Source organism: Bos indicus x Bos taurus, chromosome 2 (genome assembly GCF_003369695.1).
Source record: "Bos indicus x Bos taurus breed Angus x Brahman F1 hybrid chromosome 2, Bos_hybrid_MaternalHap_v2.0, whole genome shotgun sequence".
In the NCBI taxonomy this organism is placed as follows: Eukaryota; Metazoa; Chordata; class Mammalia; order Artiodactyla; family Bovidae; genus Bos; species Bos indicus x Bos taurus.
This window is the reverse complement of record NC_040077.1, coordinates 106,737,822-106,759,801: the sequence shown is the minus strand read 5'-3', so window position 1 is coordinate 106,759,801 and position 21,980 is coordinate 106,737,822. Positions and strand designations below refer to the sequence as shown.

Here is a 21,980-nt window from a genome sequence, read left to right as displayed (position 1 = left end):
CCGAGCCTTGAGCGCAGGGGTTGGGGCGACCGCAGGCAGCTGCCGGCAACCACATGAGAAGGGGCGGGGGGAGCGAAGGAGGGAGGCCTCAACTAGGGCCTGGCCAAGCTCCAACGTGGAAGGCCCCCTGCCGGGGGCTAGCTAGGGGCGCATTAATTCGGAGGAAGGCAAGGGAGGGCCCGGATGCCCCCGACCTTGCTTCTCATCCACCTGGCCCTCCTACAGCTGCAGAGGCCTCTGCCTTTGCCTCTCCCTTCTTCTTTTTTCTGGCCTAGGGACCTTGGGCGACTGAAAAGCAGGATGCCTAGGTTCTGATCCCCCACTCCAGTCTGGCTGCCTCTCCCTGACCCTTAACCCCACCACTGCTTGCTGATCTACCCACCCCGTTCTTTCTTAGGTCCCTCCCTTCTAACCTTTGGGACCATCCAGGCTCCATGATACTTTTTCCTCCTGCAAGGCGTTGGCCCAGTGTCCATCAAGGTGAAAGGTGTTGGGGTGGGGATGGCTTTCTCCCCATCTGAATGAACTCTAGTCCACCTTCTGTTCTCATTTCCAGATCTGAACCTTGGTCCTTTCTGAGCTGTTGGCAAGTTCTTCCTCCCATTTACCTTCACCATCCCACTTTAGTTCAGTCTATTTCCCCTATTTCCAATCAGCACATTGATTTCTGCCTCACTTTTCAGCCAGTGTGTATAAGCCCAGTGCCTCTCGGGCCCCATTTCCCACCCCTTATCACCTGCACATCTCCCTTTAGGGTCCCAACCAAGTCCCACACACTCTTTTTCAAATGTGGGGTCCAGCTTTGCTTTGAACTCTAGTCAGCTTCAGACCCAGAGAGAGGTTGCGGAGTGGGCAACACCCTATTTGTTCCTTCTCCAACTTTCCCTCTCTTTCTTTACAAGGTAAAGTTAGCATATATCAGATCACCATGAGAGTTTCCCTGGTGGCTCAGCGGTAGGTAATCTGCCTGCAATGCAGGGGACACAGGTTCGATCCCTGGGTTGGGAACATTTCCTAGAGGTGGAAATGGCGGCCCACTCCAGTATTCTTGCCTGGAAAATCCCATGGACAGAGGAGCCTGGTGGGCTATAGTCCACGGGGTCACGAAGAGTCAGACACAACTTAGTGACTAAACAACAATAGATCACCATGACTTGACTTGGTTTGACTGGGATATGCCCCCCACAACCTGGTGTTCAGTGCTCCACCCCACGGCTCAGCCCTCCCTCTAGAGGTACACCTTTTACAGTGTTATAGCTCCTACCTCATTATCCCAAACCTCATTCTATATCTCTCATCTTCAGTCTCTCCTCCCCCAGCTCTGTCCTAAAGCCTGAAAGGCAGAGGAGGCTGAAGCCACAGCTAATGATATAGTGGACGCTGTTGAGGGCTAGAGGGGTTGGGAGCGCCTCCCCAGGCCTTCATTGCCTCTCCCTTACCTCCTACCCTGAATGGGAGGGAGAAAGAAGGCAGGTAACCCAGCCCCCACAGCTCTCTCCGGAGTGAACAAGAGGAAAGGAATGAGGCAGGTGTGTCTGGCTGCTCCTGCCCACCCCTCCTCCCAGGGGACTCTCACCCGCCTGCTTGTGGGGCTGTCTTTGGGGGGATGGGGAGAGAAACCCTGTCTTTTCCAGAGGCATAAGAGCTGAGCATGTGGAAGGCCCTGCTGCTTTAGGCAAGTCTGGGAACTGCTGGGATGCAGCTGGAGGGAAGGGAGCTGAGGGCAAGTGAGCGGGGGCAGCTCACCCAGGTGGTGACCCTACGGGGGTGCATCACTAGGAGGGCTTCCTTCCTTCTCACCCCTACTCAGTGGTGGAGAGACATGAGTTAGGGCCAGGGAGGTATGGAGATGTGTGTAGGCTGCCAACTAGGAAAAGGAACAAGACTTCATCCGTGGCTGGTTCATCAAGAAGGGTGCCATTCTGGGGTAAACTGAGGCAGGCAGCAGGACTCTCAACTGTGAGCAGCAGGAGGCCTGGATGAAGTTGATGAAGAGTACTTTCCCCAAGATCCTGACCTCGCCTCCCTTTCTACTGCCTCCTCCTTGAGGGTCTATTCCAGAAAAACATCAGCTCTGAGAGCCAAGGACAGGGCAACGCTGGACCTAGGTTGCCAGCTCCACAGTGTTCTTCTGAGGGTCTAGACGGGAGGCCAACTGACCTGCCAAGGGTACCCCAAGCTGGAGATCTGGGGGCACAAGAGGCCCAGAAAGGATGTCCCCCCCTCCCCAGCCTTACTTACACACCCCGCCTCCCCTACCTGGACTCAGAGAGACCAGAATCCAGACAGTGAGTCTCCTGGCCCTCCCCCGCCACCCTTCTCCCCAGCCGCGCCTCCTAGCCCCACCTGCTCCCCGGGGCGCTGGGCTGGCTGGGTTGAGCTGGGTCTTGCCCAGGATTACTGCTCTCAGAGTGCCTCCTGTCTCTGCTGACGGGTGCTGCTGGCCAACACTCGTCCTGGCTTGTGGCAGAGGGCTCAGGCACAAGGTGGACAGCTAGAGTTCTGGCCTCCAGGGCTCCTGATCCGGCCCTTTGCCAACTTCCCCACCTCCCATCTAATCCAGGCCTTATCTCTGGTTGTCTCTCCTACCCGGCCCTCTGCTGTCAACTTGTCCCCAGTCATTCAGTTCCCCAGACAGCAATCTATGTGGGAATCAGACCATGACACTTGCCTGCCTAAGACCCTCTGAAGGTTCCCATTTCTCTTACATAAAATCCCAACTCCTTACCTTGGCCTGGAAGGACACATCATGTGCCAATTCCCCTACCCCAACCTGGGCAGCTCCTTTCCGACATCTGTCCCTTGATTTCTTCCCTCCAATCACACTGGCCTCTTTGCTGTTCCTTTTGAGATCTTTCTGACCTCAGAGCCTTTGCATTCACATGGCCTCTGCCTGGAAAGCCCTTAACCCTCAATTTGTGCATGGCTCTGGCTTCCCTGATAGCTCAGCTGGCAAAGAATCCGCCTACAATGCAGGAGACCCCAGTTAGATTCCTGGGTCGGGAAGTTCCCCTGGAGAAGGGATCGGCTACCCATTCCAGTATTCTTGGGCTTCCCTGGTAGCTCAGATAGTAAAGAATCTGCCTGCAATCTGGGAGACCTGGGTTCAATCCCTGGGTTGGGAAGATCCTCTGGAGGAGGGCATGGCAACCCACACCAGTATTCTTGTCTGGAGAACCCCCATGGACAGAGGAGCCTGGCAGGCTACATATAGCCCATGGACTCGCAAAGAGTCAGACACAACTGAAGCGACTTAGCATACATATTGTACACAAATATTTTAGCACAGCTTTCCTTATCATGAGGTCTCAGAGTGCAGTTCTCTCCGACCAGCAGGTTTACCTAAAGGGGCCCCACTCCCCACAAATCATTCTACATCCAGCACCTTGCTTTATTTTCTTCACATCACACAGCATTGCCTGAAATGTCCTTGCTTGTGCATTTTCTTATTTATTGCCCATCTTCCCCAGCCAGAATGTAAACTCCAAGAGGGTAGGTGCTGTGTCTCTTATTCACATCTGTATTCCCAGCACCTCTCATCCCCTCAGAGTGCCAGGCCACAAAGAGTGCAAAATAAATATTTGTTAAATGAACGAGGAGGGGCAGGGGCCGGTGGAGGAGAACCTCTGAGGCCTCTGCAGAAACACTTCAGCTCAGTGATGGCCATTTCTTCTTTGTATTCCTCCTCCCCCTACCCACCAGTTCCATTGGTTTCCTCCCACTCCAGGGGAAGAGGTGAAGAGATAAAGGAGCAAGCCCAGAGCATGCCTGGCTGACGCTGCCCTAAAGTGTGGGGCAACCCCCAGCCCAACGGAGCTGTCTGAGCTTGGGGCAGATATCCGGGAGGCAAAATCTGTCCTGGAGACCACAGAAGTGAGTGGGGAGGTCCAAGCAAGCCTGAACTGTCCTGTGATTGAAGTCTTGATGACCTCAGGGCTGGGAGGTTCCTATAAAATCTCGTGGTCCAGCCTCCACTCCCAGGAACCAAGGTGATGTTCGGCCAAGATCGCACGCCACAGAGGAGCAGCCTGAGGGAGGAGAGCCGTCGGCTCACTTGCAGACACTGACCCACTCAGTGATGCGGCACTCCTCACAGACCACGAAGCAGCACCAGTGGAAGCGGCAGTGACAGCGCTCACTGCGTGTCTGCCGAAGGATGTTGTGGCCGCGGCCACAGCACATGCTGCCGCAGCCATCAGGGCCCGCACTGCTCTTGTTGCACAGGCGGCCCACGGTGCCCGCCGAGTCCAGGCGCGGCTCCCGCTCGCAGAAGTCGGGCGACTTCTCGAAGTAGACCAGGTCGGCGGGGCTGGCGCGGCGCCGTGGCCCCGGAAGGCCCGGGGCGGGCGAGGGTGCCCCCGCGGGACCGGGCTCCAGCTGTCCGCTGTTGCGGTTGTGCGGGCGGATGAGCGTGGCGCGGTGGAAGCGGCTGCGCAGCAGCGCCCCCACCGCGCGGAACTCGGGCGTCACCTGCCAGCAAGTCTTGAGCTGGCAGCTGCCTGACGTGCCATGGCACTTGCACTTCCGCCGCATGTTCTCCATCACCGCCTGCAGAGGGAGGCACGGGGGAGGGTGACGCCCGCGGCCGGCCCCACTGCCCTCCTCCCCACGCAGACCTTGGCCTGGGAGAATCTCAGAGGCTTTGCAAACCAACTCCCATTGAACGGAGGCAAAGGCTGAGGCCCGAAGCCGGTGGGTGCGTGGCACAGCTTCTCAACCAGGCAATCAGGAAAAGAGTTCTGCCTACTCTTCTGCTGTTCTGTCTTCCACCTCCCACCCCGTCAGACCCCAGGGGAATTCCCTCCTTCCTGCACTCCTCCTCTCCCTCCGCCTTTCCCAGCAGCTGCAGGGGGCCCTTAGGGCTGGAGGCTCTTGCTTCCTGAGGGGGATCCCAGATCCTCAGGGAAATTCCCTCTTCTTCCAACCCTCAGGTGGGGACCAGGAGCAGGGGTGTGCTGGCCCCACTACCTCCCAGCCCAAAGCCTCTGGCCTCACTCCAGGCTGTGAGCAGAGACTGTGGGGAGTCTGAGAAAGCCTCTTTCTTCCTCTGGGCCCTGTAGCACTTTGCAAGAAGCCTAAGGGGAGGGCCAGGGGCTGGAGAGATTTCCCTTCCCCTCCTCCCCATCATACAGGCTGGGGCTTATTCTGCCCAGCACTGAGTGCCACCATTCCTCCTAGGAAACAGCATCAACAGGAGCCAAAGTCTCTACCTGAATACAGAACCAAAGGAAACACAAAGAGCCAGACCCCCAGGGCAATGAAAGTGGAGAGAGGTTCCCGGGCCTCCAAGGGAGCTAGTTACCTTAATACAACCTACCCACTTCTTGCCCAGCCCTTAGCCTGCTCTCCTGAGTCTCCTCCCAAAGAGCCCCTTCACGTTATCCTCACCAGAGACCCCAGAGGAAACTGGCCACATGTCCCTCCCCCTGCTCCACTCCAAAAACACAAAGCAATGATCTGGGGCCCTCAAACCTCGGCAATAGGGCCATAAGAGAGGGACCTCATTCCTCCAAGTCTTAAAAGGCTCTGCAGCTTGTATGTGCAGCCTGTGGTGTCAACACCACGTGGAAAGCAGCCCAGTGCCTCCCCAGGCCAACAGCTCCAGAACATCTGCTTCCCACAGGCAGCAGCCATTAATTAACCAGTTTAACAAGGAGAAGGAGGCACTGTCGGTATGGGCTGAGGTAGTAATGGACGCTTGGGAAAAGAGCTGCATGAACAGGGCAGAACTGGGTGGGAGCTGGATGTGACCTGAGGGTGGGTATGCCTCAGTTTACCTCACCTCTCAGTCATGATGGGAGAGCTGAATCAGCTCCAGTCTTTATGGAAGAAGGAGGTGAACCGGCCTGGGCTGAGAAGCCAGGAGAAAGGGGAGTGAGATGGAGAAAGTGCCAGCCAGAGTGAGGGGAAGCCAGACACAAGGCCTGAGCAGACTGGGCAGGGCCGAGAGAAGGGACAGGGGGCTGAGCAGCCAAGAAAAGATGGTGCTGAGCTACCACTAGGGTTAGGGAGGCATCTTCACGTAGACTACACTATAGAATAAAGGGTTCAGGACTCAACTGCTTGGAGATGAATCCTGCCTCTGCCACTTTCTCATTAGTTGCATCACCTTAGCCAAGCTTCTTAGTTTATTTGTGCCTGACTTTCCATATCTGAACATGAGGTGAACAATAGAACCTTCATAGGTAGGTGTAAGTGAAATACGCTAATATACAGTATACTGCTCCAGAACAATGCCTAACAGAGAAAGGACTCAATAAATTGAATGTGTGCTATTACTTTCCCTTCTTTCTTTCCTCCACATCTCCGTCCCTTTGTTTCTTCCTTTCTGTCCTCTCCCTCTCCTCCTCCCCTCCCCTTCCTCCCTCTCCTCTTCTTCATCTTCCTCCCCCTCTTCTCCTTTCTCTTCCTCCCTTTCCTTCTCCTCCCCCTTTATCCTCCTCCTCCCTCTCCTCTTCTTCTCCCCCCTTTAAAATGAATGACCTTTGAGGGAGTATGAATATTGGAGGTGGCGGGGATGCAGAGAAATGAGGATGAAAACACAACAGTACCACTGTGGCCCCAGGGAATCTCCCTTTGCAGGAATTTCTCATTCTGCACAGAAAGCCTGGGAGAGGAGGGGTGTCTATGCACAGGGAAACAGAATCATGGAACATTCACACTAGGGAGCCTTACGGATCATCCAGTTCAACCTTCTAACTTTATAGACGGGGAGACTGAGTGGCAGAGCTAGGCCTAGACTTGGAGGTCCTGACTGCAACCCAGAGCTCTCCCCTCTGCTCACAGCAGGAACTGGGAGGATCAGGCTGCTCAGCAGAGGGGAAGCTCTTCCAGGGCAGAGGCTGTTTTGCCCTCATAGCCCCAGGCCTAGTCTGGTGCCTGGCACACAGTAGCTAGCCAACACACATTTGATGACCAAATTAGGAGGGGGCAATGATAAGTTGGGGCTTCCCTGGTGGCTCAGACAGTAAAGAATCTGCCTGCAAGAGACCTGCGTTGGGAAGATCCCCTGGAGGAGGGCATAGCAACCCACTCCAGTAATCCTGCCTGGAGAATCCCCATGGACAGAGGAGCCTGGAGGGCTACAGTCCATGGGGTCGCAAAGAGTCGGACACGACTGAGAGACTAAGCACACACAACGATAAGTTGCTGAGTTAGGGATAGTGGTACGGTCTCCAAAGGAGAGATGAGCCCGGAGGAGGGGAGGGGCCCTAGGCAAAGGGGTCTGAGCCGGCCCAGCGGGGTGGGGCGCTCACCTGCCTCCCTACTCGGTTGTTGTGGAGCCTCATGCGCGCATGGATGTCTCTGTGAGGTTCCCGGGAGTCCAGAAAGTCTTTAGAGAAGCGCTCTCCAAAACCCACGTCAGGGCTGCAGCCGCCCCACTCCCAGGAGTCCTGCAGGCCGGGGCTGGCCGGGGGCAGGGCAGGGTGCTCGGGAACTCCGTGGCTCAGGCCCTTGCCGCGCTGCAGCGCTTCCAGCTGCAGGCGGTGCAACTTCCGACGGAAGGCCTCCTCGTCGCCACGCCGGGATGCGTCGCAGCCGCAGGCCCTCAGTTTGCCCAGGGCGCAGGCGTTGGATACCGCGTGCACCACGCCGGCTGCCGAGATGGCGTAGGCGAATGCACTTTCTCGGAAACCTGGGCGTAGAAATGCGGGTTTTACGGCCTTTGAAGGGCCTTTATATCCCATCCCTCTGCCCTCCCCACCCAGCTTTCTCACCGCACCGAGGGGAAGCAGAGGCCCAGTGTTGGGCGGGGGAGGGATCTGGTACAAGGACATAGACTCAGAGAGGGGCAGAAATTACGCCGCTGGAAGTTCTGCACGCGGGATGGAATGCGGGAGGTCTCCCCCACAGCCCTCCTTTTTGAACTCCTTTCCCTTCACCCTTAGCAAGCTCAGAGTTTGTGTCTACAGCTCTCCCGTTGGACAGACACCATCTAGTAAACAATTTTTTTTTTTTTTTGCCATCAAAGACTTAAGTTATTATCTCATGCAATATTTGCAATTTTATGATAAGCCTGCAGAAAGAAGGCAAATTTTAACCTAAAAAAAAACCAGTGATGGAATGCTGGGCCCCAGGGGATGGTAATGGGCAGAAGGGTAAGTAAGAGGAGATGGTGTCCTCCTAAGGTTCCCAGCCCCAAGATATCCTGACTGCAGCCACCCGCTTGGGCACATCATGGAACACCCTCTGATGGCCAGGTACCAGAGGGAGGGAGAAGAACCAGCGGAATTTCCCCCTTCCCTGCCCACGTGACATCCCAGAAAGTCTGCTCAGAAAAGGGCATTGCCCAGCCACCCTGCCTGCGGTGTCTTCAGGTCAGCTGAAGAGGTTGTCTCAAGGATGCTAGGAGTGAGCCCCCTGCTGACTCGGGGTTAAGAGTAGTCATGTTGGACACTGAGAAGGAATGGTTAGCTAAGGCAGATGCCTTCATGAGATGCTCAGGGGTGCAAAGCTTCCAAGATGGGTGACTCTCAGGAGCCCAGGACTTGTCTACACTGCTCCTCCTCCTTGACATTCCCAGCTTGAGCCATCCTCTGGGTCTGTGGCAGGGGGAGTCCTACTTGCAGAGGAGGGTTGGGCTTCTGGACCTGCAAGCTACATCTCATTCTGCATCTGAGAAAGGACGGGCAAAGGGCAGGTCTCTGACCAGCCTCTGAACCAGAGAGAGTCTGAGCAGTGGGAGAAACCAAGGGCAATAACAGCTCCCACATGAGCAGGAGATTCAGCTGAGCCACAGATACCTGTGGGGAAGCCAGAACTCGGCTGGGAGCTGATGACTTAGGAGAGGCCAGAGATTCAGAAGAAAAAACTCTGGATCCTACTACCTCAGCATCAAGACTGAGAGGGCTTGGAGGCCTCACTGACCCCAGAGAGCCAACCAGGACTGGACAGAGACCCTCACCCAGTCCCACCCCTAATGCTCACCCTCTGCATCACAGGGCCCTGTCCCCCTCTCCCTGCCTGGCAAAAAAAACAAAAACAAAAAACAAGATGTGTAAAAGAATATGAACTCTGGAGCCAGACTGCCTGGGTTTCAATCTTGGCTCTTCCACTTACTAGCTGGTAATAGCTATGTGACCTTGGCCAAGTGACTTGACCTCTCTGTGCCTCAATTTTCTCATCTGTAAAACATCTGTCTTATTGTTGTTCCAAGAACTGAGTTAAGAAATTTAAAATGCTTAGGATAATACCTTACTCCTAGTAAGGACTACATAAACACTTGATATTATTGAGAAGTTCCTTCCTGCTGTCTGACTTCACCCACCGCTGCTGCAGTTTCAGGCTATTGCTCTTGTTTCCCCAGCCAGGCCTGGAGCTCTGCAGCTCATGGCTCACTTGGGTCACCAGAAGCCCATAAAGCAGATGATCCCTCTTTAGCTTCTCATTCCAGCTGATGACATCTCAGGACCTTTTCTAAGAAAAAACTAGCTCTGAGGAAACAGGAAGGAATAGAGAATAGGCAGGAGCCCTCAGAAGGGGCCAGAAGAGTAGACAATGCCCTGGGAGGTGGGACCCAAGGGAAAGAAAGGCAGACTCTAGCTGAGGCGCACACCCTGTATTTATCCCTTGCCTTTTATCTGTGGGACCCTGAGCACTTATTGCTTGGGGTGGGGGAGTCATCAGCCTGCTTCTAGGACAAATGGCCATATATAGACCACCAGAGGCAGCCCAGAAAGCACCCCTCCCAACACACACACACACACACACACACACACACACACACACAGTACAAAAGAGGGGTAATGGAGCTGGGCCCAGCCCCAGCTCTACCAGCTCCCAGGCCTGGCCACTTTCTACTGAAGGACATTTGGCTCTGGAGAAGACCTGCTGCTGAGTTAGAAACCCAGATAGCACAGTTCCCAGTCCTCTGACCTTGTCTATGCATAACACCAGGCAAGAGCAAGTTGCTGGTTCCAGGAGATGTGCTGGGCCAACCCAACCACCATCTTCCAGGCTCCATTACATTCAAGGGCTTGCCTAGAGGAGTCTGGAGAAATGTAGTCCACAGCCTACAGAGAACACCCCTACCAACCCCGGGCAGCTAAAGACACCATCCCATGGCCTCTGGCACCTCTCACAGCCACGTGTAGGAGTGACCAGGCAGGGCTTATATGGTCATCCTCTGCTCCAAGCATTCAGAGAAGTCCAGCCTATTGGGTCTGCCCCCAGCTCCCATTCTGGGCCCCAGTTTCGGTCCTGGCCCCAACTGTCTGGGGCAGACGCAGGCACAGTGCCATCTGGCCAGCTGGAGGGGGAGAGGGGTGGGGCCTTGGCCAGCTGGGCTGCCCGGAGCACTGGGGGGTGGGGGCTCGTTAAGACGCACAATTAGCCGCCCTGCCTTTGATCTGGGACAGGGACTGCCAGCATCTAACTGGAGTCAGCTGCTGCTACAGGACGCAGCCAACGGCCGGGGAAGGGGCTGGGGGAGGAGGTTTGGAGGGCAGGGAAGTGTGGAGGAGAGATGACTCGGGAGCCGGTGGGAACTAGGAAGGTTTAGAGAAGCTTGGGACCTGCCCATTCAAGTCAAAGAAGGAGGAGAGGTGGAGAAGTCTGGTCTCCATTCCCTCCACACAAATAATCTGTATGCAAATAATCTGTGTGTGTTCATGTTCCCGGCCTGGGAGAGAGAGAGAAAGAGGGTTACCTATATGTGGGAACACTTAGGGGTGACACTGAATGTACAGTCACATCTTCACAATTATGGGTAGGTGTTGGTATGTGAGAGTGCATGTGTACATGTGTGCATGTCAGTTCCATTTTTTGGATTACTTCTCCGTTGTACCAGTTCACCTCTGGGCACCGGGTAGGAGATCATGGTGGCCTTGCAGCTTAGGAGGCAGTATGCAGGGGGTTGAGTGCAATTTCTAAGAACAGCTGGCCTACACTTGAGTCCTGGCTCTGCAGCTCATGTGCAAGCTGTGTGACTAATGGCAAGTTACCCAACCTCTCTAAGCTTCATTTATAAAAGGCGGATAATGATAGAACCTACTGCATGGGATTTGTTTGAAGACCCTACAGTATAGGTAAAGTGCTTCAGAACAGTGATCAGCACACAGCAAGTACTTAATATGTTTTGGGTAATTTGTTCGATCCCTGGGTTGGAAAGGTCTCCTTCCGGAGAAGGGAATGGCAACCCACTCCATTATTCTTGCCTGGGAAACCCGATGAACAGAGGAACCTGGTGGGTTACAGTCCAAGGGGTTGCCAAAGAGTCGGACTCAACTTAGTGACTAAACAAATGAGACTAACAGGACTTTAGGTGATCCTGTTAGGATATGACTAGGATTATGGTTAGGATAATCATTAGGATATGACTGCCTGTGCCTCAGTCTCCCCATGTGAGTACCATCACATATCCCAAGCCCACGCATAAAAACAAGACTCCCTGAGGGTGAAATGTAAAAGGGAGGTGAGAGACAAACAGCCGGGGCCTTGGAGAGCAGAGGCTAGACTCTCAAATTGCTGGGTTCTCCTGGGCTGGGAGCCTGGCTTACTGCAGAGCCTCACACCCCCTCTTTCCATCCATTCTGAATGAGTCTGGGCCTTAGGGAGGGCGGTACCTAAACTGTGCCAATGCTCCAGGACCTGCTGCGTGATCTACTTTCTCCACCACATCTGTCCCTGTCCTCTCATCCCCTCTAACTCCAGTGCCCAAGTCCAGCTCTAAACAGCCCATTCCTCAAATCTCCCTCTGGTCCCTGCATCCTGAGTAAGAGATGGAGTTCTTTAATCCACATAATAAAGAGCCCCTTCTAGCCAATGTTTGTCCAGCATCTCACCCACCCAAGCACCAACCGTGTGAGTCCTCAGAACTGAAAGTGGGGGATATCAGGATCCTTGGGTCACAGCTGCCTCTGAGATGGGGGTGGTCCTCTCACAGTTTATTTAGGACTCTAGTCCCCTAGAGACCCCACTCTCCCTGCCTCCCAACTCCCAGGTTCCAGCAGCCCCACCTCCCTATGCTTGGTTGGGGAAAGCCCTACTGTGTGTCCTGCTTCCCTAGCACCCACTCCAGGTGCTCAAACACCCTTCCCTCTACCTCCTTCATGAGAACTCCATCCCTTCAGCCAACCCATCACAGGAAAAGTGTCAGGACAATTAGATGACAGTGACAGCACTCAGGTGGAAGACCTGAGAGACCACCTCCTGGTAGCAGTCTCTGAATTTTAAACGCAGCGGCATGCATGTGCATGCTAAGTCACTTCTGCCCGACTCTTTGCAACCCCATGGCCTGTAGCCCACCAGGCTCCTCTGTCCATGGGGATTCTCCAGGCAAGAATACTGGAGTAGGTTGCCATGCCCTCCTCCAGGGGATCTTCGCCACCCAGGGATCAAACCCACGTCTCTTATGTCTCTTGCATTAGCAGGTGGGTTCTTTACCCACTGAGCCACCTGGGAAGCCCAAGTACACCTTTAAGAGAACTCCAACGGCAGCCAGGGTCAGAAGAGGGGTCACCATACTGATATGCCATATGGGGAAACTGGGGTCACCTGATCTCCTCATGGACAATCTATGACTTGAAAAGAAGGGAGACTGGGGGAAGAATCCAGTCCAGGGGCTCCTTACCGCCAAGACTGGCCCATGGGATTCAAATTTAGCTAGTCCTTGAGGTGATGGGCCAAGAAAATGGTCCCTCAAGAGTGTGGAGTGAGTGAGGCAGGGCAACGATGGCCCTGGGAGGTGAGCAGAGGGGTAGGGGGTGGACATTTCTTTCCAGAAGCCTTCCGAGGAGGATGGAAAGGTAGAAATGAGGTGTTGCAATGGGGGAGGTGGGGGCGGGGGGAGAGGCAGAAGCCATAGAGGTAGGCCAGTGTTCTGAGGCCAAAGGCAGGAGCCCAGCCTCCCTACAGGAGTCCAGGAGCCGCGCTGTCCCGCCCCCTCCCCGCGCTGGGTGCCGCCCCGCGCCGGCTAGCCCTGGCAAGTCTCCCCCCTCCACACCTCACCTCCCCCCCTACCCGTCCCCCCAGCTCACCTCCCGCTTATTAAACTGCAGGTGAACCCGGAGCGTCTGGCACAGTGCCAACCCCGCGGGGTTCCACCGCTCCGAAGCCTCCCCCAAGCTGCAAAGCCCCCGTGTCCTCCACCAGCCCGAACGGGCCTCCCCCCGGTCGAAGCAGTCGGGGCGCCTGGGTTCACTCGGTCTAGAGGGGGCAGGAGGATCAGAGGGAAAGAGGGGACACCGAGGCCCCGGGAAGAGGGGCCAAGAGCTAGCCTCGCCTCTCCCCTAAGAGACACGGGTGCCCGAGTCCTCAGAGAACGGAACCCGGAGCAAACTCGGGGCCCAGCGCTGGCGAGAACCGGACTTCGGGGAGCGCGGGTGACCCAGAATCCCGGAGTGGGTTCGGGCGCCCGGCAGCGGGGAGCGCCGGCCCGGCCCGGCCGGGGCAGGAGAGATGCAGGGGCCTGTCACTTCGTGTCCGTGAGCCAGGCGGCAGCGGGGGCGGCCAGGGCGGGGCGTCGGGCCGGAGTTGGGCCGGCCAATTGGCCGGGGGGTCGCGGGCATCCTCTCCGGGCAGACGGCTGGAGGGGCTCCGGGGCGGCGGGGCGGGTGGGGCGGGAGCGCGGGACCGGGTGGGTGGGGGGGTCGCCCTCTTTGAGAGGCGCGCGGCTGGGGCCGGGAGCCGTCTGCCGCGGCCCGCGGGGATTAGTTCGCGGCTGCATGCCGCCACACGCGTCGGGCTGGGCTCGGCCGGGAGAAACAGCGCCCCGGGCGCGCGGGGGAGGGAGCAGGGAGAGCGCGCGGGGGCGGGGCGGGCGACCAGGGGCTGGGCTGGGGGAAGCTGGGGTAGACCCTGGTCTGGGGGCTCCGGGGATGCGCGGAGAGGTCCTGGTGGACAGGGAATGCCCCTGACTCAGTTCTTTCTGAAATTAGGGTACATTAAAGTCTGACTCTCCCAAAAGCCCCTGGGCCCAAAGGCCACCGAGTACAGGGGTACCTGGCCTCCTCTGCTGTCACCTGAGAATCGTACAAGTCCCAAGGAATCAGGTCCCCACGCTGTCCCACCCAAGTAGTTGCACGGAGGAGAGATATACCCAGTTAGGTCCATCCAGGAGGCAAGACCCCCATCTTTTTCCAAAGACCTGGATCAAAGCTTAAAATACCAGGGCAGGAGGTGGGTATGAGTGGAACTGAGTGAGGAAAGCGCCTGCCATCTCCAGCCCAAGCCACTCTCGGGATTGTCCGGGTGGGTCACCCAAAAGTCCAGGGAGGCGGACAGATAGTAGGCTGCAGCTTCTCCCAGCCATGATGGGGAAAGGGATAGGCAGAACGGTAAGTGAAGCCTACTGGGCAGAAGACAGGCACACACCCAGTGCCTCTGATTCAGAGAGGGTTTGCAGGGCAGCAGGGATGACACAGAGGCTGGTGGTGTTCCCCGCTGGGAAAGGCTTCTGCAGAAGTATAGTTTTACCTGCTTAGGCTTCCCTCACCTACACTGTTGGGCAAAGGTTCATGTGGATTCTGGGTACTTCATCACAGGCCCTTCATCCTAAATGCTATTTACTAGTTGGGTATAGGGTAAATTGAGACAGGTGACCGATATGGGTATTTCCTGGGCCTGAGTTATGCAGTCAATCTCAGGGCAGGATAACCCAGGAGTTCAGTTCTCAGGCATGAAACCTGCCACCTGCATCCCACACAACCCAGCCTGGAGCCACATATGCCCCATTTGTCTGACTGCCCACCTCCCCCCAACCATGGACTTGCCCAGAGCAGAAAGAGGCAGGAGGAGAGCAACAAGGGCCAAGAGATGAGCATCTGGGGAGCTTGCCAGCTTGAGGGAGTGGGTTAGGGGATGGCTGGTAGATCAGTTCTGGAGTGAGGGTGCTGAATGGGGTGGGCAGGGCAAGGGTGAGGGGTAAGAGGCAGCTACCTCTGCTGAAGATGGGACTCTCATAAGGGATCTTGTTTCGAGTCTCCAGACTAGAGCAATTCCAGCGCTGATCCCGGAACTGGTGCTGGCACTCATGGATGGCAATCTGGATGCCCTGGATGGCTGAAGCAGCCACGTCAGGGTGGCGCACACACACCTCCATCTGCCGCTTGCTCAGGCCTGGCAATGTCAGGCACACCGTGTTGGCGTTGAGCACGGGCTCCTGGGGGAGGCGGAGGCCCAGGATATCGTTGGGTGCAGACCTGCAGGCAGGTGGGGTTGGGGTGGGTGAGCGTTTTGGGGGGCTAGGAGGGCCCCATCTAATTATACACACTGTCCCAAAGGCCATAATCCCTCAGTTCCAACCCCTGCTTTCGAGGGTTGAGCCTATCAGTATACCCCCAAAGCACTCTCCTTTTTCTCAACCTTCTCACCATCCTCCCCTCCAAGACAGCCCACAGGGCTGCACACCCACACCGATTAACATGTGCAAATGGGCACACATCCGGTATGCCTGCACACACAGTATTTCATAAGTACATCCCCAGGCATTGATGCTCTCAAGCGAAGCGTTCTCCCAGAGACCACTCCCAACGGTATGCTTCAGACAGTCACATTCATGCAGACACACTTCTGCACACATTGAAGTGGACACACAGATGCAGGAACACTTACCCACATGCACACTTCATCAGACATAGTTATATACATACACACGGACACTCACAAGTTCACACACATGTTCATCTGAACATACATTGATCCATGAGCCCTCGTATCCACACATGTGCACACACAGACTGCTGTTTACAAGTCAGCTTGCTGGGCTCACTTGACCACAGACAGAAATACACACACACATACACATGCATATGCACCCTAAGAACCCTTCTAGCTGCCATCTCTCATTGACCCCACCTGGGCAACCCCCTTTGGGCTCCCAACCCCTGCCTCTGCCTAGGGGCAATCTCCAAGGTAAAGCTTGGCAATTTGAGCTTACTCCTGGGGTGAGGTGTGTACCGCCAGCATAGCAGGGACTCCAGGTTGGCACTTGCTGCCCCCTAAACACACACTTCCCCCTCTAGTAGCCATCACTCTTCTGGGCACTGCCCTGTCTCCCTGGCCTGCCCTTATTTTGTCACCAGTTCAATCCCCTCCTGTGAGAGTACTCTTTTCATTGGTCACAAACACTTTCCTGCGACACCGTCCCTCCCTCCTTTCAGGGTCCCCTGCCCCAGCAGGCACGCAGAGGCCCCTGTGGCTGGGGGTCCCAGCTCTCCAGGAGGGCGGGGCATAAGGTGAGGGCTCACCTGGGCACGGAGGCAGCCAGCAGCAGTAGGAAGAAGAGGAGAGCGCAGAGCGCGGGCCGCGGCTGGGGCCGAGGTCGGAGCCGCAGCCAGGGGCAAGGGTGAGTGCTGCCCATCGCGCGCAGGCCGTGATGGGCCAGGAGTTGGGGGCTCACAGCCCGGTGGGACCGGCGAGCCAGGGGCGACGGCGCATGATCCGCGGGGGGTCGGGGCGGCTGCGACACACAGCTCCGACTCGGGTCACGGCTCCCGGAGCAGACGGTGCCCGCCTCCCTGCTCCATGGGGCAGCGCCCCCGGGCACCGCCCTCGGGTGGGGGGGCGGCGGGCGGGCGGGCGCACCGGGCACCTCCTGGCACAGGGGTTCGGGGAATTTCCCGAGGCCCCCCTGCAACAACTCCTGGTGCCTCTTGAGTGTAAGGGGGGCCCGGAGGTGCTGTGGGCTAGGGAAGAGAGGCTGGGGTGCCGGGGAGCCCCCAGAGCACAGCGCAGTGAGCCTGTGCTTCCGAGGGCTTGCGAGGCGGGCGGCGGGGTGGGGGGAGTAGCGGGGGGGCGGCGCTGTCTGTGCCCGGCCCCACCGCCCAAAAGAGTGAGTGACTGTCCCGGCTCGGGGAGCTCGGGCCGCCTCCCCTTTCCTTCCCCCCCCCCCCACTCCCCGAGTCTCAGGGCTCTACCCCACGTGACGTCACGACGACGGGGGAGGGGGGCAGAGGCGTGTACTCCTCCCGAGGCCACTGTGTCTGCTCAGCATTGGGGTGGGAGCGGCTGTGCAGACCGTGCGGGGAGGGGCGGGGAGAAGAGGTGTTGGGGTCTGCGCGATCAGGCCCAGGGCGGTGCCAGTGAGCCGGCTGGCTGGTTTGTGTGGGAAGGTGTGTGTTACTGCGAGGTGTGTGCGCCTGACTGAGCCGCAGCTGCTGGGGAGCCATCCCCCGCCCCCCACCCCCCACCGCATATACACACCTGCAGGGGCTGGCCCTCTGCTCGCCTCCCCCACCTCAGGAGGGACTTCCCAGGCTTGGCTGCTGAGGCAGGTGTGGGGTCCTGCAGAGGGGGTTGGCAGCCCCCCGATCTTGCTCTTGTTGGCTGTGTGACCTTCAACAGGTGCCTCCTGGAAACGAAGCCACCCTCTGCCTCAGTGAAATGAGGTTAATGAGACCCACCTCATCTCATCAATGAGCCAGTGAAGGTAAAAGTCCTGGGACTCCAGTGAATGCTTGTCTGGGAGCAGAGCATCCAGGGGTGGCATACCCTAAGAGGAGGGATTAGAGAGTCTTTTAATCCTAAAAGTGTGCTTTGAGGTTATCTTATTTCATCCCCTTTTATTTCATAAGAAAATACTGAGGCTCAGAAAGGGTCATGACTTACTCAAGGTCACCCAGCAAGTTAGTGGAAGAGCTGAATCAAAGCCCACTTGAGCATAGCAGCAGCAGTCCCAACAGTGAGTCCTCCTTCCCCATGTCTAGCCTGTAGATATCCCAGGTCTCACCTTGGCCCTGTCTCTTGGTCCTCTGGGAGCTCCGGAACACCAGCTTCCTGGCTCAGGGCCACGCCTCTCTGGGATTCTTTTCTGTCCTCACATCCCAGCTGAACACTAGGTTTTGCCTAGCATGTTGAGTGTACCGGACCCAGGTAAGGGCCCAAAAGCCAGAGAGTCAGGGACAGAGGCTCCAGCTTCTGTTTCTGGCTCTAACCTGCACCCTGATAGCAAAACCTATTCCCACTGTGGCCTTGACATCCCCCTCTGTAAAATGGGCACAAGCCTCTCACTCTATACATATGCATCCCTCCCAACCTCACTGCCCCCCTCTCTGAAGAGAGCCCCTGCTGGCTTAAGGATAAACGACCAAAGCCTCTGGGCTCAGAGACAAAAAGGGGCCCATTCCTGGAATTGGCCCCCCCTGGGGAATCGAACGAGAAGGGTGGGGCCTTCCCTGTCCCTAGACTGTCAGGTGGTGGTGGCGGCCTGAGCAACAGCAGGCTGACGGCATCTCCCTCCTCCTCTCCCCCATCTCTGCCGGGAGCCACCGCAGCTGTCAGGAATTAAGGGCTTGAGGCTGCTGGGGGTGGGGGTGGGGCAGTGGGGGGAGCAGTCTGGCTGGACAGCAGGGAAACAGCCGGGGGCAGAAAGCAGTCTGCGTCAGCCAGAGCCGGGTTTGACCCCAGCCGCCCCCTGCCCTCCCCACTCTCCCCCACCAGGCTGCAGGAAGAGCGACAGCTTGGGTCTAAGGTTTGGGAAGGGTATGGGGAGGGGCAGGGCAGAACCAGTCTCAACCCAGGAAGGAGGCGTGAGCCCAGAGTGGGAGAGGGCACCAGCAGGGACAAGCCAGACTGGGGAGCTATACTCCCATTGGCTGCTGGGGAAACTGAGGCCCAGAAAGGCTCGAGCAATGGGTTCATAATCCAGGCTGCAGACCTCCTTACTCCGCATCTAGCGTTCACACTAGCATGTCCCACGCTTGATGCATTGTATGTTTCCCCTGGGGTAGGCCGTTGTGGGAAATTCCAATTCTGGACTCTGTGAAGCTGAATCAGCCTTTCCAGAGGGAAGACCTGGGGGTCTGCAGTTCTAACCAATGTCTCAAGCGCTTTTCAAGGGGACCACATTTGGGAAATGCCACTGACTTGGTTTAGTGGCTGATTTTTTTTTTCCCTTTGGCCTTCATCAGATGAAGACTGATCTCTTTGCTCCCCTACCACTATTCATGAAATACAGAAATGTAAGGGAGAGGGAGAAGACCCTTTCTTTGAAAACTCCAGGAAGCAAACAATGCCCAAGCCTTGCTGGCACTCAAGCATGGCACTAGCCTGCTGTCATGAGGGTCCAGGAGTGCCCCATCTGAGGCGCTTCTCCCTAGCCCTGGGAAGCGAGGGCTTATGTGGGCTGGCCTTGGCATATGTGAAGATGAAACCCTGAAAGAGTGTCTGCAGCTGGAGCCCCAACCTCATAAGACCCATGCCATGGGCAAGCCCCTATCAGCAGCCCCCAAGCCCCGCCCTGGCCCTGCCCTGGGCTCTGGCCCTCAGCCTAGCCCCAGCCCCCGCAGCCGCTGCCTGAGACCACAATTACAGGGGCCACTTGGGGTGGGGGAGACCAGGGATGAAAGGCAGCGCCGGAGAATGGTTCCAGCTGTGGCGGCTCCATCGGAGGTTGCGGGGAAGGGAGGGCCAGGGAGGCACCAGGGTGAGAACAGGTGGGACCCCCATGGCCCCAGCTGAGCCCAGTCCAGGCTTAGTCCTGATGCTCTGCTGGAGAAGGCTAGCTTTGTGAAGAAGGGAGGGAAGGAGCCCCAGAGTGATGAGGCAGCTCTTTGTCCTCTTGTCCAGGCCTCAGGGACCATGGTCCCCTCAGGAAGGTAAGGAAGGGGGAAGAGCCGGCAGCTCCAGTCTCCCAGACCCCTGTGTGTTAGGTCCGGAAGGGGAGGGGAAGAGCTTCCTGAGTCCTGGGCCTTCCTCCCGCCTCCCGCCCTTCTGCCTGTTTGTTCCGGCGTTCCTGATGTGGTCACGCACACATCTGGAGTGCCTCTGTGCTCTTCCCCCATCTCCCCAGTTCCACATGTCCCCCACCACTCAGCCAGCAGGGGACCTCGATGGCTCAGACTGTGCCTGAGGCTGGGCAGCTGGGTGAGCAAGACAGGGGAGGTGGGGTGGTCATGGTGTTGGGGCATTTCTGAGTTCTGCTTCCAGCCCCCATCCCAGTCCTCAGGGCAATGATGCAGAGCCACCTCCAAGCTTAAAGAGGACCAGGATAATGGTCAAAATGGTGCCTCCCGGGCCACCACTCTCACCTTTCACAGAAGGCAGTTCCCCGACTCCTGCTGTAGTTCCCAGTTTCTCCTGGTCACAGAAGATGGACGCTAACACATGAGTGCCCGTTCAAAGTCTGCAAGCACTCTTACCATGTGCTATCAGGTACCCTCATTTCATAGTGGGGAGACTGAGGCTCAGAGAGGGGAACTGACTTGGCCCAGCTCAAGCTGGCAAACTAGGTCTTTTTACCCCCCACTGCTATCGTGCTACGCCCACTGAATTCCTTTTAACCTACTAGGGATGGTGTCAGTTTCTGCCACTGCCTCAGTTGTCCTCCCTAGCATCACAGAAGAGGAAATCCAGCATCCCACACCCCATATCACCGCCTCCTACCACTACCCGGCACCAGAACCCGGCAGTAGAGACAGAGGCAGGCATCCCAGCCCTACATCTGGGTCAGCCTAGAGGTCTCAGACAGTCTGGATCCCTAGCAGCTTGACCTAGCTGTCCGTGGGTCTCCTTACTTCCTTTCCATCCTACCCTCTCTTACTGACAACTCTCTTGAGTTCCCCAGATGTCCTGCAGGTCCTGTGAGCCGTGTTAACAGGGAAGCTGGGCTCTGTGCACCCTCTGGTGGCCTCTGAGAAAAGTGCAGGAGACTTTTTTTTTTTAAACAGTAAGTGTTGCACCCAGCCAGGGAACTCTCAGGGGAGGCAGTTGTTCAGTCGCTCAGTCTGTTCTGACTCTTTGTGACCCCATGGACTGCAGCACACCAGGCTTCCCTGTCCTTCAGCGTCTCCCGGAGCTTTCTCAAACTCATGTTCATTGAGTCAGTGATGCCACCCAACCATCTTGTCGTCCCCTTCTCCTCCTGCCTTCAGTCTTTCCCAGCATCAGGGTCTTTTCCAATGAGCAGGCTTTTCACATCAGGTGGCCTAAGTATTGGAGCTTCACCTTCAGCAGCAGTCCTTCCAATGAATAATCAGAGTTGATTTCCTTTAGAATTAATTGGTGTGATCTCCTTGCAGGCCAAATGACTGTCAAGAGTCTTCTCCAATACCACTGTTCAAAAGCATCAATTCTTTGGTGCTTAGCCTGGAGAAGGCAGAAATGTGAATGAAAACCCCATCCTGTACAGTGCTTCATTTTTCTTCCATGGGCCCACAATGCTGGCTCCATTCTCCCGCCTTGGTAAGTTAGCCAAACCCCTTAGTTCAAGAGATTCTGAGTCCGAATTCTCCATGATACTTCCCTGAAGCCCAGGTATTTGACTTGAGGGAGCCCGGAGGAAGAAGATTGGAAAAGAAAAGAAAACCTAAATGTCTTTTCCTTCTCACTGCAGCCTAATACTTCCTCTCCATACAGGCTTCACTCCGGGGTAGCGATGTGGTCTTCGAGGGCTGAACCACGTGAGGTCACACAGGTGTGTGTAGGGGGTACTGTCAGGGGAGAGCTGATGCCCTGGAAGCCATGTAAAGGGTCTGTCATACCCAGGATGAGTTCCCCTTCCCTCTCTTTCACTTGAAGAAATCTTCTCTCCTCGCTGTGCCCCAGTTCCCTGTGGTTCTAGGGGGGCTACCAATGCCAGTTGTGGTGGTACATTTCCCTGGACACTAGTTTTTTTTTCTTTTCCTGCACTATGGAGCATGTGGAATCTTAGTTCCCACTGACTGGACCCATGCCCCTTACATTGGGAGCGGGGAGTCTTAACCACAAGACCGCCAGGGAAGTCTCCCACACACACACCCCACCCTGCACTGTTATTAGTTCAAGGATAGGCAAGCGGGTCAAGTTGACCTGATCCCAGCTTCCTTAGGACTCCTGATGGGAATTCCATTCTTTTTTGATCTTTTTTGGGTCAGTGGCACTAAGAGTCTAAGAATGTAGACATAAGGCTGCCATATAGAGGAAGTCTGTCTGCAGCAGGAGAAAATAAGGACAGTATGAAAAGAGAGACAGACAAGTAGAAACAATCGACCTGGGAGTCAGGGTGAGAGAGAGAGAGGTGATGTCAATCATTTGGGCCCCTGGGCTCAGCAGTGCCTAAATTC

The 21,980-nt window shown here is 56.5% G+C and overlaps 1 protein-coding gene across 1 annotated transcript; it reads right to left on the bottom strand.

Annotated features, from left to right (window-relative positions):
• Positions 1–3,425: 3,425 nt before the first annotated feature.
• Positions 3,426–16,728, bottom strand: WNT10A (Wnt family member 10A). The gene is made up of 4 exons (XM_027513564.1): positions 16,188–16,728; positions 14,878–15,140; positions 7,257–7,636; positions 3,426–4,548 (listed from the first exon to the last, which is right to left on the bottom strand). Exons 1-4 carry the CDS (start codon positions 16,298–16,300, stop codon positions 4,051–4,053), a joined length of 1,254 nt encoding a protein of 417 aa, XP_027369365.1. The 5' UTR covers positions 16,301–16,728; the 3' UTR covers positions 3,426–4,050.
• Between the last annotated feature and the right edge of the window lie 5,252 nt (positions 16,729–21,980).

What these genes read in the sequence shown, in the direction of transcription:
- WNT10A (XM_027513564.1), bottom strand. Translation starts at nt 16,300, where the DNA reads ATGGGCAGCACTCACCCTTGCCCCTGGCTGCGGCTCCGACCTCGGCCC. An exon ending in GAGTCCCATCTTCAGCAGAG is followed by an intron (nt 7,637 to 14,877) that starts GTAGCTGCCTCT and finishes TTCTACGCCCAG; the next exon opens with GTTTCCGAGAAAGTGCATTC. An exon ending in ACAACCGAGTAGGGAGGCAG is followed by an intron (nt 4,549 to 7,256) that starts GTGAGCGCCCCA and finishes CTCCCTCTGCAG; the next exon opens with GCGGTGATGGAGAACATGCG.